The 15,574-nt window shown below is 52.0% G+C and overlaps 1 protein-coding gene across 2 annotated transcripts in view; it reads left to right on the top strand.

Annotated features, from left to right (window-relative positions):
* PRKCB (protein kinase C beta) overlaps positions 1–15,574 on the top strand; it is a 133,306-nt gene that overhangs the window by 39,047 nt on the left and 78,685 nt on the right. For both annotated transcript variants that reach the window (XM_054842773.1, XM_054842771.1), the window contains exon 3: positions 12,986–13,068. In XM_054842773.1, coding sequence (XP_054698748.1) covers positions 12,986–13,068 — 83 coding nt within the window. The remainder of the gene's footprint in view (positions 1–12,985; positions 13,069–15,574) is intronic.

The following is a 15,574-nucleotide window of genomic DNA, read 5'->3' as shown; positions in this document are numbered from 1 at the left end:
CACCGCTTGCCTCGACTGTCGTGGGACGGCTCCGCAGTCCAGGAGCTGGGGCCATCCTGCTCCAGCCCAGCACTGTCCTTCTCGCCGCCCGAGGCCGTGACAAACTTCTCTGCATGCAGTATCATGAGGCTCGTAATTTGGGCTTTTAAGAAACAGGTTAGAGGGGACGTTAACATGGAAAGAAACAAATTCCAACTTGAAAAATTACCTGTTAGCGTTGCTGCAACGTGTCACCTGGCTATAATTAAAGATTAGGGAATAGCACGCTTTCCTCCTGTTCGTTCAGGGCATCTGTCAGGACCGGTGTGTGGGCAGTTTCACGGCTGGTGCGGTTCCCCCCGGTTCTGTGCGTGGGTCTCTGCAACGGCACCTGGCACAGGGAAAAGGAGCAGAGAAGAAAGGTGTCTGCGATTCCTGTGCGCTTCGTGCAGGGAAACATATTGCCGGCTTCGTTCTCATTGCTTTGAACTTCTCTGCTGGCCCCGGCTGCATCCTGGGAGGCAGCTGGGTTTGGAGAGCGGGCGAGTGGTGCAGCGTGGTGTCTGCACGCTGCGTGGTCTGCATGGCCGCCCCCATCCAAGCGCTGGGGCGTGCAGCTCCGCTTGCTGCAAACAGCCTCTCTGTAAAGGTTCCCGCAGGCGAGCCGTTCTGCCAGGGGCTTTTGTTGGTCTCTTAATAGCGTGCTTTGTGGTGGGATTTGGCCACGTACCTGCGCGACCATCCCTGCCTGTGCAGTTGGGGAACAGGCACGTGGAGGGGGGGGAAAGGAGCAGTTCCCATGGGGTGTCATCTTTGGATGCTGGGGACGAGGCTGCTGGGGTGTTCTGCTCGCTGCTGCCAAGCAGCTTTTTTGGCCCAAGCAATTCAGAAAGGAAGCAGGAGCTGGACTTTTGCCATGTCCTGGGTGGAAGGAACCGTTCTCTGCCACATCCAGTGAACCCCATGCCAGCGCGAGCCGCAGAAGCCGGGCCAGCTGCGTTACCCGTGCTGCTGCCCGGAGCAGCACCCTCTGCCTGGGTGGCCCCCGGCCCTTGCAGCCTGGATGTGCCTTTTGGTGGTTCTCTGGCACATGCAGTGGGAGAATGAAGATCTTTCTCTGATCTGAGCTCTAACGGTTTCATCGTCCTCTTCCCTGCCCACACCTATTATATTGCCATGGATGATTGATGTTCCCCATCCTGCCTGGCTTCAGTACGTTCATTGTCATGCAGAGGATGTTGTCAATTCATTACTGGTATTTCATATACAAGCTGCAGACTTTTTTGAATGTTTTGTTCATATGTACTCAAATACTTCTAAAAGTGCATGGCTGGGCTCAAAATATTTAACCCCTTTTAGTATTCCTTTTTTTTTTTTTACAGGTGTCTCTTTTAGAAGTGAACAGCAGAGTAGCCTTCCTCCCCCTGCTTTTCAGCGCAGCTGCTGTGGGCTGCTGCTGCGTGTTGGGTGCTGCCAGGCGCTGGATTCACTTGATTTTTGTTGACAAGGTCTTACCCTGAGAAGCCACAAATGCCAGTTGTACCCCCCAGCTATAGCACCTGAACGCTGCTGCTGCGGCTTGGCGTTGAACGGTGATTTTTCCCCAGTCACTGGGCTGGGATCGTGCTCCTGGGCAGCCCCAGGAGGAGGGGGCAGCTCTGCTGCAGCGGGGGAGGCGTATGACCCTACATCTATAGGGTCTGTCTGCCCTCTGGGTGCAAAGGGAGCAGCAAGGCTTCCTTTTACAGTTCTGCGAGGCAGTATTTTCTTTGTATTTTTGTATTCTTTGTATTTTCTTAAGTCCCTAAATTATGCGGGGAAATGAGTGCCTAGAAGCATTGCTCTCACTGAATGGAGCGACAGGCTTCTGCTTTACAGGTGTGTGTTGGGGGGATCTGGACTGCAAACGCCTTCCCCGGGGGTGGAACTGGAGCGTGTGTGAAAGTCAGCTGTCCAGGGGCGCACGTGGAATTCCCTGGGGGAGCCTTGGGTGCTGCTGTGACCATCCATGGACCTTGCTGGGGGTCAGAGCTGTGGAGGGGGGGACTCTGTGTTGTTGCAGTTGCTGCGGACAGCTGAGCGTGCTTTGAACTCCCGCTTTGCTCACCAAATCCTCTCTCTCCTGAGGACCAAGGGCAGGTGCCGCCACTGAGGGTCAGGGCAAAACTCATGTTGGGATGTGCTGAGTTTATCTGGCCCTTGAGTGTGAGAAGCACCATGAGAAAGTGGAGGAGCTCAAAGAGCAAGCAAGTCATAACTGGCTTACAAGGAAAGGGCACAGATAACTGATAGCCGTGCACCGAGCGTGGGGTATGTGGGAGGGATGGGGGTAGTTACGCTGCTGCCGGGATGTGTCGAGAGCTCTCTGGGGCATTCTGCCTGTGTTGCGGCAGCGTGGGCGGTGGTGTGGTAAGGGGCATGGGCAGCAGAGGGTCTCATCTGCTGGAGGTGGGGAAGGGCTCAGCAGCTGCATCTGAGCCAGCCTGGTCTTGGAAGTTAGGTGGGTGCTGCTGTACTGATCCATGGTTGGGGAGATGCTGGTGAAATGTGGATGAGCACCAGGGTATGGAGACAGCACAAGTTGGAAGGCTCAGTCATCCGTCAACTGATGGAGGAGAAAGGGCGGGAGGAGATGATGGTGTCTGCAGGAGCCTTCCAAAATACCCAGCCTGAGGCAGCATGAGAAGCAGCCCAGATCCTGCCCACAAAACCCCTCTGCATTTTCATCCCCATCCTGGGGCATCACTAACACAGGAACGTTCCTGGGGAGTCCTCAAAGTTACAGTTCGTGGAGGAATTGTGGATGGGGTAAAGCTGGGCTAACACCACCCACGCTCTTGCCCGGCTCTGGAGGTTGCAGCAAGTTGTGCTGCCTGCGCCGGAGCCCGGTGCAAGCTGGGCTCTGCTGCCTGATGCTGCTGCTGAGCAGCACCTCCTCCCTGAGCTGCCTCTGGCCGTGCCGGCAGGGCTGGGGGGGCTCGGCAGGGCTCACCGAGCTGCCGCTGGCACTGCTGGTTCCTGCCTGCACAGCCGGCAGAGCTGCGGCTGCTGCTTCATACGTCGCGCTGGCCAGGAGCTGCACGGGGCTAAATTATTCAGTCTGAAAGTGAATCTGTTACAGCTTGGTACGGGAGAAATGCTGATGAAGTATTTAAATTCTGAGCCGTTTTTCTCCGAGCTGGGACGAGGCTCTCTAATGTAAAATTAATGTCTTTGTGTCTCTGGAAATAGCTGCCAGTCCCGGTGTGGGTGCGCAGAGCGGCGGGTGCTGCTGGCCAGTCGGCATTGCAGACTTTGGGAGACGGGCCCTAGAGAGGGGCTTTTCCTGCAGGGTCCGGGATCTCTTCAGTCAGCCTTGTTCAAAAGCTAACGTTGCCCCTCTTCCCCTCCCAAAGAGCAAGCCAGCAGAAGAGCAAGGGCTTGGTGTTCTTGGAGAACTGGGAACTCTCCCTGTGGAGTAAATGGGAGATGTGAGCAAAAGGCCCAGAGCTGGTACCAGGTGCACGGGCAGGCAAGCAGCCTAAATGAGGATGTTTCACTCTGCCCTTTCCCGCACGGGGATTTGCACAAGAGAGGATTCCTGCTCTTCGGGCATGTGATGCTCATCCCCAAGCTCCTCGCCTGGAAGGCTCAGCCCTTCCCACAGTGCTGGGAAAGGGTCTTGGGGGGCCGGGAGGAGCAGGAGCATCCTCCTCTCCCTGCAAAAAAAGGGAAATGGTATCGGCCAAGGGGCTGCTCAGTTGGGGACGACTCGTGGAGCCCGTGGCAGGCCCTGATCCTGCATGTGTTTATGTCCATGCTCCGTCCCTTCCCAGAACGCAGCCTGGGATGAGTAATGATGGGCAAAAGTCCTGCCTGTGGTGTAGGGTCTTCTGTGGTCCCTGCTTCGGGATCTGCTGCAGAGCAGAATGGACAGCGCAGATTATGTAGCTTTAAAAAAAAAAAAATTCTGCCGCTTTTACTTCAGAAATACCAGGAAATGTAGTTTTATCTTCCTGGCACTGAATGACAGCTTTCTCAGCACTAATTTGCAAGGCTGGGCCTCTTCAAACCTGTAATGAAGGTTTCTTTGTACCATTAGCGCAGAATTAACTGGTCTGAATAAGAATCGCTTTCTTGGATTGAAAAATCTTTGTAGCTGTTCAGGCAATCACAGTCTCCTAGAGAAATAAGGCTGGTGAGACCTTGCAGGAGAGAAGCCTGTCGTCTCACTCTTCTTCCCCTTCTTCCTTAAGAAAAACAGCTCTCCTTTTCTGTAAGAAACCCAAACAGTAGCAAAATGCCTTTTCACACTCCTTACCCCCTCACCCCTCTGTCTTTTGCTTGAATCAGCAGCATCACCCCCCTCTGCCCCTGTTCCCCAGGGACCTCTGTCCCCTCCGTGAACCTTCCCACTCATCCCGACTCGGGATGCTGCTGTGCAGGTCGCCTTGGCACCCGACGGTGCGAAATCGGCACGACCCCGACGTCTTTCAAGGGATAAAAGTTGCTCATCGTTCCTTAGGGGTTGCCGTGCCAAGGTGGAGGCAGGCACGGACCAAATGAGTGAGTAATTTAGCATCTCTTCATCCTTGGGTCCAACGAACAAACTAACGCACGCAGAACCAGCGCAACATCCCGGACTCGCTGTAACCCCCCGTCATCCCAGTTCCCGGAGCTGTTTCCCGATAGGTCTCTGTAGAGGAGAATTGCAGTTCAAAAATCCCAGAGCACGTTCGTTTTTACTGTGTCTCTCTGGAGCTGGCAACGGGAACACCGCTAAAGTCTCGTGGGGAGCTGAAGATATTTGTTGTAAGAACTCCAGAAAGCTTTTAACCAAAGCTGGGGATTAAATCCAAATAGCACAAATTTTAGCTCAGCTTCTCTCTGTGTGCTGTAAGTGATTAAAAGCTGTAAAGCGCTGTCAGAAATTCAGGACTTCCCCCTCCTGGAAACCTTCTTTCCCCTTATTTTATGATTACCATGCTTCACTGACTTTGTTTGATGTAGCGAGTCTTATTTTTTTTAATGTGGGAATGGAAAATTGTGGGCAACTGCTGGCTGTGGTGCATTTCGGTACATCATCGGGGCAAAGCCAGGCTAATGCATCTGACCCCGTGGGTTTGCCCAGTGTAGGTGGATCAACACAAAGCTCCTTTTAAAAATCTTTTTCTTTTTTTTTTCTGGTTATTTTGTTTTCTTCAGTTTTGATAATCTGAATTCCAAGCTGTTTCCTGAATCTCATGTTATTTAGGAAGTGGAAACGTTATCTAAATGAGAATTTCCACACTTTTTAAGGGAGCAGCTACGCACTGAGATACGCTCGAAATAATCTTCAGGCTTCATGATATTAGAACCATCTGCTAAATCACAGCTCCGTCAGCTCTCTGGGGAGGTTTTAACTCCTCCCTGGGTTTGATTTGTAGATGAATCTTGCTTGATCCTTCTTCTGGCTCTGTTAACTCTCCATCTGTCTGCCTCATTTGACGTACCATATCCGAGACTGTTCTTGGTGCCTCCAGACCTCTCCCTTGCCCAGCGGAGGTGGACAAAGGGCTTCCCTTCAGTGGAAACGTGGGTTCTGGGAAGGGATGTACTCGCACGGAGGCATTAGAGGTGACTTCCCTGAATTACTCATTTCATGAAGGACTTGAGGAAAATTGATTAGCCCCTTCTTCAGAACATCAGGACAAGGAGTTCATGCAATGAAATTAGAGCAACAAATGGAGATCAAATAAAAGGCAATGCTGCTTTATGCAGCATGGAGTTGCTAGGCAGGGTTCATTCCTGCAGGAAGTCATTTGTCACAGCGTCTGGGTTTTTGAAGAGGGCTGGATACCTTCCTGCCAGCTAACAACGTTTCGTTTGGGAGATGAGGCTAATCAGATCTCATGTGGCAGGCTCCAAGCCGATAGCGTGCAGGGGTCAGGAAATGATTTATCTCGAGCCAGCCTTGCTTTGCTTGCCAGGTACATTGCAGGTTTGTGCTCTCCTGGCATTTTTAAGCCCTCAGCTGTGGGCTGGTGCCAGGGCCCCGTGCCGATGGCCAAGAGCTTGTGTCGGGGTTGCTGCGGCTTGGAGGCAGCTCTGGGGCTCTCCTGGCCTTTCTGGGCTGTGTGGGGATGTGGTGCTTTGGGAGGCACGATGCCGCTGCTTGCCCTCCAGCATCTGTGACCCTTTGCAGTCATCCAGCTCTTTGCACGGTTGGATCCACGCAGAGTGGCCAGGGTACAGGGCAAGGCAGGTTTCCCTCTAGAGCGTGCTTCTGGCACCCCAAAAATGATCCAGAGCAAGGTCAAAGCATGCTGGAGAAACGGGGCCCCAAAATACCCCAAAAGATCAGCTCTGAGCAGGATTGGCTGGTGCCTTGGACAAACGTGTGTGCTGGCAGTAGCAGCGTGGGCAGAGATGCAGCTCCAGCATGGGTTTGCTGCTGCTGTCCTGGGGCAGACTCAGTCTGAGGCATTTGGAGTTGTTTGCAAATAAAACGCTAACCCTGAGTCTTTTCTGGGCTTTCAGATTCCTGGGAGCACCTGTGCTCATGTTGGGCTGGCTCCCTGGATAGCCTGAATGCCAGTTTGAGGAGCTTTAAGCTTTGATAAAGAGCTTTTCCTGGGCAGAAGCCACTGGACTGGGGAGGATTTTGTATTCTAAGAGCAAATATTTCTGCATTGTTGTATCTTTGGGCAAGCTGCCCAACTGTCTGTTTTTGGGAAAGCATCTGAATGGAGACAGAGCATGTGAGGTGAGCTGTGGTGCATATGGTGGGGAAACTCTTTTGCATTTGTTTACATTTTGTAAACAGAAGAAAAAGAAAATACTCTGAAGGAGAGGAAGGTGCGCGTGCAGGCGACACACAGCAAACAAGCTCTGCATTCGTGATAAACGAACCTGGTGAGACAAAGGCGGCGATACCTGCATCGCTCATCAACGGGAGAAGTTGGCGTGGCCAGGGCTGCTCCTGCTCCTCCCCGGGCTGCCGCGTGGGAGAAGAGCAGAGCCCCGGGCTATCGGCCGTGGGAGCCCCTCGCGTGGGTGGGCTTCAGCCTCGTGGGCTGGGGCTGCTGCCTGCGCTGGGTGGGCAGGAACAGGGGGGACCACGCTCCTTCGCAGCCCCCGAGAGCACGGGGCGGATGGGTGTATCCCCCTGCCCAGCCTGTCCTGGCAAACCTTGAGTGGCATAAAAGCTGTCCCCGTCATGCTGCAACGTGTCTCCCGGTCCCCTCCGACAAAGAGGTTTTTTTGCTGCTTCTGTTGGGAGCGCTGGAGGGACGAGGGCACTCTCCGTTCCTGCAGGATGGGTACACATAGCGACAGGCTGCGGTGGCCGCGAGGAAATTCCTTATTAGTGACTCTGCCCGGTGCCTTACGAACTTGGATGCTTGTGATGGGCCCCTGCACGTTGAGCAGTCCTTGGCTGATAACTTGGTGTGCTGGAGCAGTGGGAGCTGGCTGTTCCCGGCAGCTCTCCCCCATGTTGAGCAGGTACCTTAAAACCTACCTGGCTGCCCCCAGAGCTGCTTCACCGTGCTGAAAGCACCCGCTCTCCTCTAATTGCACTTTGGCTAACGTTGACATCTGTCCTCTCTTTTTTTTTTTTTCTACTTTCACTGAGGATTTTGTTTCTCGCTCTGTCCTGTTGACTCAGAGGACAGCTGCTGGGGTCCAGCGCGGGGGCGAGACCTCGCGCTGCCGCGGGGCACACGCAGCAACCGTGAGGCAGGCGGTGCTGGAGGGGTCATCTCCAAAATCAGCGCTCAGCTTGCAGCTCGTCTTGGTCACCGGCCGTGGGTCTGGGATGAAAAATGTCCTCAGCATTTAGGGGACTTCTACCCGGCTTCTTGCAGCAATATTTCCATGCAGTGCAGTCAAGTGCTGAATTTGTCCCTGCTGCCGTTGCTGAGGACTTACCGAGAGCTTTTGTCTGCTGCAGTAATTTGCAGCATTTTTCCAAAACATGCAAACATACTACTGCTCCCGACCGCACGCTGTTGAATAAAGCTTTAATTTGCTGGCCTGTCTCCCTGCATTCAGCAGCCCGGTTTGGCTGGCTGTCAGCAAGCGTGGAGCTGATGGATGTTCTGCCTACTGCTGAGCTGTGCTAGCAGCCCTCGCGTCCCCAGGAGGTCCCTTCCCGTGCTGGAGGTGCAGCCGGACACGTGCTCTGCAATGTTCATGCTCTTGGAACGCATTTTGATGAGGTTTTTCTAGTTGGCAGGTTCTGTGATCGGTTTGGGAAGGTGCTTTATGGTTTTTCATGAGGATATTTGAGCAGTGGTTTAGACCAAGAAGCCTTTAGGTGTATGTGTGTATATATATATATATATTTTAAGCAACACCATTAGCCTTTTCTCTCTCTTCATCCTTCAAAATGAGGCTAGTTCCTAGTGTTTGCAAATACCCTGGTGCCCTGGTGCTACTGTGGTTTCTTAGCTCTGAAAACCAACCTTCTAGGAGACCTTTCTTCCTGAAACTGCATCAGGATCACAAGGAATGGAGATGGATGATCCTGCCCCGATGCTTTGGTGCAAGTCTCCCCAGATCTGAGAAACTGTGCTGGGGCTGCTGTTAAAAATGTGCGTTCCAGCAAGTCTTGTAAGCCTGTGGACAGTCTTTGAGCTCCAGGGCTCTGCCTCTTGTCTTGGGTTTTGTATCTTTTGCTTCCCACAAGGCAGAGATGTCTCCCCAGATGCCTGCAGTGGAGATAGCTCTAAAGAAGAATTTAGTGCCAGTTAGCATTCTTGTATTACGCAATAACAAATGGTAAAGGTTAATGTTTTATTTTTGTTGTATATAAATGACTCAGGACGTTTGTAGCTCACTAGTGGGATTCGATAACTTTATTATCCATGTAATTTGTAAATCTTATTATCTGTCTGATTAGCAACCTGCGAAAGCTGCTGCTTGTACTGTAATTTCTAAACTGACAAAGACACAGACTTAAAATGCTGAAGTGTGATGAAACCAGGAGTGGCACGGCAGCGCTCGTCCCAGCAGACCTGCTGTGCCCAGGTACGTAGCTGCCTCGTGGTGCTGCGGCCGTGGAGAGCCAGAGCCCGGCTCCTGCTCAGCAGGGTGGAAAGCGAACAATCTTTCCCGCATAATGCACCGCATTAGTCACGGGAAGAAAGATCTATCAAATCTTCTCGCATCTGTTGGGTAGGATGCACTTTTAGGAGTTAAGGCAGGATTAGTGGCGTAAGCTCCCGTACGCCATTAATTCTATCGGCCGGTTTTTGCATGGATTGGCTGTTCACCTCGGCACGTGTGAAATGGATCTTTCCAGGGCTTGCAGCTCTTCCTTCAAAACGTTGGGTGCAAAGCCCGCACCGCTGCAATCAGCAGAGAGCCTCTCGTTTGCTTTGGATGCGTAGGGAAGTGTTACGCTTCACCGTCTTCCAAGGGATTGTCCTTACAAGCTGTATTAACATTGATTGCTGGAGAACCTGCTGTTCTTGCTTAATATTCAGTCACCACAAAGATGACTTACAGTTACTTGGCTACCATTTGCTTAATTGCACTATAATATGAATGTATCAAACACATGGCAGTTATTTTTCCACTTGAAAATACTGCATTTCTAGTATATTCTTTAGATCTGTCCTTAAAGGGCAGGAGATGTTACAACATGTGTATATATTTAATACTGTCTTTAATAATTAAAATCTTCAATGAAATCTTAAAAGAATAGGGAGAAGAGGCTGCAATAAAAATCTAGGATGTTTTTGAGCTTCTCGGACATTGGCTTTCCAGTCTCTCTCGCCACTAGGAATGGGCATTTCACCTCTTCTGCTTGCGCAAGTGAAAATGTAAAATGAATGTGGTCTGCTTTCGTAGCGTCTTTGGAGAGGCAAGAGTGAGGAGCTCACCCCGGGTTGGTGTGCACGCGTACGTGCGCTTTGCTTGCTCCAGTCATCCGCTCGCACGTCTGTGAGGATCAATCGCTTGGCTCCGTGTTCTCCTTTCCCTTCTTCAAATTCCCTCTTTGTTTCTCCTGATCGCCTAAGTTCTGCCTGTCAAATTAAACGTGTAACGAGCAGAGTGTAGAAAGCCACTGCAGATTCTTCTCGTGCACAGAACTTAAGACTTCGATTTTAAATTTTTTTTTTTTATTTTTAAATCAAATGCATTTGAAACCCACAGCTCTGCTGATGTGCCACATCTGGCTACACAACGCAGACTCCAGGGAGCGATGCATCCCTGTTAACGTGCTGGCAGAGCGGGGCCCTGGTCCTGTCTGCCTGGCGCAGAGGGGATCCAGGAGCGTTGCTTTTTGAAAGCACCACAGCTTTCTGTGAGAGCAAAAATAGAAAGGTCAGATTTCCGACTTTCCATAAAGTAAAGCCAAACTGACAGCCTGCCCTTGCCCTGTTCAGGGGAGGCGTGTGCGGAAAGTGAAGCAGTGAGCACGCACAGAAATAGCAAAGGTGGTGAAGCCGGTATTACAAGGGACAGAAATGAACCTTTTTTTAAATCCCCATCATACCTCGAGTGTTCTGTGTGCTGGTAGCCGTGTTTGGGGAGGCTGCTTTCCTCTGCCTGCTCCTGAATTGCAGGAAATTGGTCCCTGTGACGGGCACTGCTGGTGGCGTGTGGGCACAGGCAGGGCTGCCCTGTGTTCGGCAGGGCTTTGCACGGAGCTGCCGTGGGGACCAGTGCGGTGCACAGACGGCGCACCGCGTTGGAAGGGGCGGTTAGGAGATGGGAAGAGTGCGGCGAGGAAGTCTGTAGCAGTGCCAGGCAGGTTGCAGCGATGGAAGAGGCAAGTTGGTTGGCTTTCGCGCCTTTTGGAAGAGATTGGTGATGTCCTCGTTCTCCAAAGCCCCGTGGAGCAGAGCCTGGTGGGCTCCCTGCACGCATCCAGCCGGAGGAAGGCTCCAGCGCGGGCAGAGCCAGTGGGGTGCTCGGTGCCAGGCGAGGGGTGGGAGGGCAGCTGCTGCCAGCACCAGGTGCACGCAGTGCAAAATAAAACCAGATGCTCTCCTGTGACTGGTGTTGCTTGTAGGTGAGCCATCGCTGGTGGGAAGACCAGCACAGACGACTCCTGCTTTTTTCCTTCTCCAGTTTCTGTCGCCCCAAAGGCAGGAAAGTTATTTTCCCCAAGCAGGAACAAATATCACTGTCCCCAAAGTGCAAAAGCTTCTTAGGAGCTGGGGAAGCACCAGAAGGACCTGGTTTTATTTCTTTTATCTACTCTTCAGAGTCAGGTTTGCTTCCAACAGCCTTTTTATATACGGCATGAAGGAATGGCATTAGGAAGTTCAGCCTAGTAGCAATCTTGTTTCTTCTGTTGAACTGAAATTATTCTGGCTCCACTGGGAACCTCTCACCGCAGCCTAGATGTTGGCATCAGCGTTCAACCTCCCAACAGCGCCTGCGCTCCAGCGTGTCACGGAGCCTTATTGAGTTTATACACACACTTCAGGACAAATCTTTGCTAATAGAGTTCTAGAGGTCCTATGAGGGGAGAGTTCTTGGTAGCTGTTGTGCCGCTAAAACCTTCTGGGCTTGTGGGTTTTTTTTTTCCCCATGATGAAAAAATGTGAAAAGGAAAATGAATTTAAAGCTGGATGTAGCAGGGCACAGTAAGGGGATTGTGAGTTTAACGGCAAATGTCACTTGCCTTTTCCTTGTTCCTTAGGAGTAGTCAGATATGCAACTGAAACCCGTTTCACTTTTGCACTGTTCAATTTATTTTATGTGCTCAGTTTCTCTGAAACCCAGTAGACTGCATCTCATCTTCCAGTTGCTCTTTCATTTAGTGTAACTGTGGCTCTTGGGAAAAGGATGTGGCAAATGAGACACCCCAGAGACAGAGCTGAGTTTTGTGCCCAGGTTCCCCCAGACAAAGGCAGCCTCTGCACAGCGTTGCTTTGTTCACAGAATCGCCACTTGTTCCCTTTGCTCCTGCGTGGGCTCCCTTCATGTGCAGTGCTGCCTCGGAGCTGAGGTCCCGTCCCTCGGGATGGGGCATGGCGCGGATGCGGTGATGGGGCGCGGATGCGGTGATGGGGCGCGGATGCGGTGATGGGGCGCGGATGCGGTGATGGGGCGCGGATGCGGTGATGGGGCGCGGATGCGGTGCAGAGCGGGGTTGGACCTGCTGGGGCTGGCACTCAGGAGGAGATGATGTGGGGTGCCAGGTGATGCCTCTGTTCCCCAGACCTGGGGCACCCTGACTTCCCAAAGCAGTAGTGCCATCTCCAGCTGCAGGGCGAGGTGGGCTGAGACCCTCAGAGAAGGACCTGGGCTGTCAGTTGAAGTTATCTGCAGTGCCGAGTGGCCTTTTTAAGGTCTATCCCTGAAAGTGAGGTGCTTATGCGGCATTTAGGGGAAAAATTAGCCTTTAAATACAGCACTTTGATTGCACAGACTGCAAAAATACTGCCAGCAGCTTCAGATTAGCGTGTGCTATAAGGGTTTGGTGGTTTAAGGGATGTGGATTTAGCTCTGGATACTTATGCTTGAAAGTCTGGGTAGCGGCATGTTGGGATTAATTTTCCTGTGCCGTTCCCAGAAGGGTGACTTTGTCATCGACATGTGTGCGTGAGGAGAGGAAGACGTACGTGTCTTCTGGTCTGGCAAATGAAGGCTGTGGAGTCGCTGAAGAAAAGCAGAGCTGTGGGAGGAAAATTGCCCACCTGTTCCCATCGGTACAATCTTCCATTTTTGGACACATGCACTTTTCAGCTCAGATACCCACAAATGCCAAATTCTCCCTCTTTTTATACACGGCGGTGACCTCAGAGCATACGCAGTGAGTGACTGAGCTCAAAGTGAACATAAGGGTTCCCAGCCCTCCTTTGACGTTCGCTCAACGTTTTGCTTCTGCTTAGTTTTACTGAAACGCCTGGTCCGGTTGACGATATTCGATAAGGTTTAGAAATCTGCCGCAGGTTTACTCTTAAAGAAAAAGAAAATCTTCTCATAAATCAGATATAATAGCTTTTTATTTTCTAAACTGTGGGCTCACGTGCTGCCAATCCCTTAACGTACCCCTGACACTGTCGCTGTCTTCTCTTTGCAGTTTGCTGCTTCGTCGTGCACAAGCGGTGCCATGAGTTCGTTACCTTCTCCTGCCCCGGTGCTGATAAAGGTCCTGCCTCGGATGTAAGTACCTGCTCCAGCGCCTCAAGTGAGGGTGCAGCACGGTGGTTTGTGGATCACTCTGTTTCACAGCAGTTTAGAGACGTTGTTCTTCCAGCTTTCTTGGCTGATGAAGCTTCTGTGCCCCTATGTCACGGGCATCTCTAATTCATTGTTATTTGCGGTGGTGTGGGCTCTCATATTTTTGAGACCCGAAACCCACTTTCAAATAATCCAGTAATGTGTTCTCAGCAGAGCAGGGAGAACATACGGGAATGCAGAGAAGTTTCCATTTGGGGCTGAGTCTCCCTTTTGTCCCTTGAGTTGCAGCCTCAGTTTCCCCATTGGTAAAATGACATTTCCATGCTCTGCCACCTGAACCGAGGCTTTAGGTTTGGGGTTAATTAACATGCATGAAGCACTAAGTGCTAACAAACTGTTTTAATCTTCGGGTGGAAGACTCTGGACAGTGTGTCCTGAGCTGAAGAAGACTCTTTTCTGACTGGGCTTGGTTCAACGTCTTGATCAATTCCTTTTGTCACAAGTGAAATACCCGAAAGAATTAGCTGTCATTTAACAGACACCTACTGTGTTGCTGGACTATAGTTACCCTCGGGGAATGTTCCTGTCCGTGTTCCTCCTCAGTTCATTACTTTTTTCTAAAGCCATCACTGCTCCACATCATTATTTCAGCATTGGTCCTGTGTTGCCCTGCGGTTGTTCAGCGTTACCTGGTGTCGGGGCTCTCAGCCGCTCATCTGCAGCATCCCTGCTCCTCGCCCCAGGGACTTCTTGCTAAAAGTAGGCACGGGTTTTTTTCAAGTCGTATCATCTTGCAGGTTTAATTAAATCAATATATATGTTGGGTTTTCTCAAGGAAAAAAACCCACGCAGGCAAGTTCATGCTTGCTTGCTTGCTTGTGATTCGCATGGTCAGTGTTGCTGCGTTTGCTGCAACCCCCTCAGAAAACACAGAACTGACCGGGCAGCATCATCAAGGACAACAAAATTACTAGGAAATACCAGTTTACATGTGACTTGGAAAACTATATTGCTGTTATTTAAAAGCCAGAACCCTCCCACCCCCTAAATGCCCGCTAAGTCCCCATCCTTATTTTCACAAGGACTTAATTTGCTGGTGAATCCCCGGGCTTTCGGGGGCGAGTGGGAGAGCTGGAGCAGCGGAGCAGAGCTGGCTTAGGCTCCTCAGCGCGGTTCTGCCAGCGCCTTTCAGGTCTGTCTGGCAGTTTTTGTGTTTTACCGTGGAAACTGGCTAATTTGGGGAACTGCTAGGAGAAAAGAGATCGAATTGGGGAAACGACAGTGCACCACAACTCTCACCCTTAAAAATAGAACCAGTGGGAGCAGGCGGTGTAACAGGCAGCGGAAGGTGGAGGCTAAACACACGTTGTCAGTCGCCCTGCCTGAAACGGGGCTGCGTGCCGGGACTGTGATAAATGGGAGATTTTTGGGGACGGGGGTGAGGCTTGCAGGGAGGGGCCGTGATGGCTCTGAACGGGGCAGAGCTTGGGGGCTCGGCCCCTTTGGGTGTAGCCTTGGGCAGGGGCTGCTGGTGCTCCGGGGGCAGATGCTGCGGGGGAACGGTGATCTGGGATCCTTCACCAAAATGGTGTTTCTGTTCCAGCCAAACCAGAGGGCAGGCTCGCTGGCTTCCCCTTTTGTCTGGTTTCTTCTCCTGTCTGAGTGTGCTGGGTTTGGGGCATTTCTGGCTTGGATGGGAGAAATCTGGCTGGGCTTTGGTCCCAAAGACCCGCTGGGCAGCCTCACCGTAGAGGTGCTGGGGGACGGGGTGGGATGGGACCAGACACCCCCACATCCCCAGAGCTACCCTTGAACCTGGTCACCGCTCTGGCTCCAGCAAAGCGCTGACTTTATGCCAGTGCCCAGCTTGGGCTGTGGCTGATCGAGGGACCTGCCTGTGCAAAATCCTGTTTTGATCCTGAGCCACTGATGTCGGATTTCTCGGGGCGCGTGTACTTGTAGCTCCCCGGCTGCGCAGCGCGATGCCTCCAGCGTGCGAAAGCCTACCTGACAGCACTCCTCCACCTCTGGAGCACGTGCCAGGCAGAGCGTTAATTGTAACGAGCTGATAGTGAAGCTTTTGGCTGTTTCCCACAGGCCAGGGTGCCTTGGTAGGTGACTTCCCGCTCGCCCGGCTCGGTGCCGCAGCAGCCCGGGTCCTGCTCCGGTGTGCTACCAGCGTGGCTGCTGGGGGCATGCTGCAGGAGCAGCCCTGGAAACTGCTGCGTTCAGATGTGGGCTTGTGCACGGTTCGATAAGCCCAGTTTTATTTCCACTCCCTACCAGATAATTAGTCAAGGTATTACAGTTTGGTTTTTTTAAATCCCCCCTCCCCGGGCACTTTGCATATGACTATCACTTTCCTCACTGAAGGCTTTCCTCTCAATAGAGGCTACTGCTAATTGCGGTGTATTGGTAGTTATTGAACCTTAAAAATTAGTTAGTGGAGGGGAAAAGGAAACGCAGTGGAGATGCCAACCCAAGAGAG

The sequence above is a fragment of the Grus americana genome, chromosome 15 (genome assembly GCF_028858705.1).
Source record: "Grus americana isolate bGruAme1 chromosome 15, bGruAme1.mat, whole genome shotgun sequence".
NCBI lineage: Eukaryota > Metazoa > Chordata > Aves > Gruiformes > Gruidae > Grus > Grus americana.
This window is presented reverse-complemented; position numbering and strand designations above follow the sequence as displayed.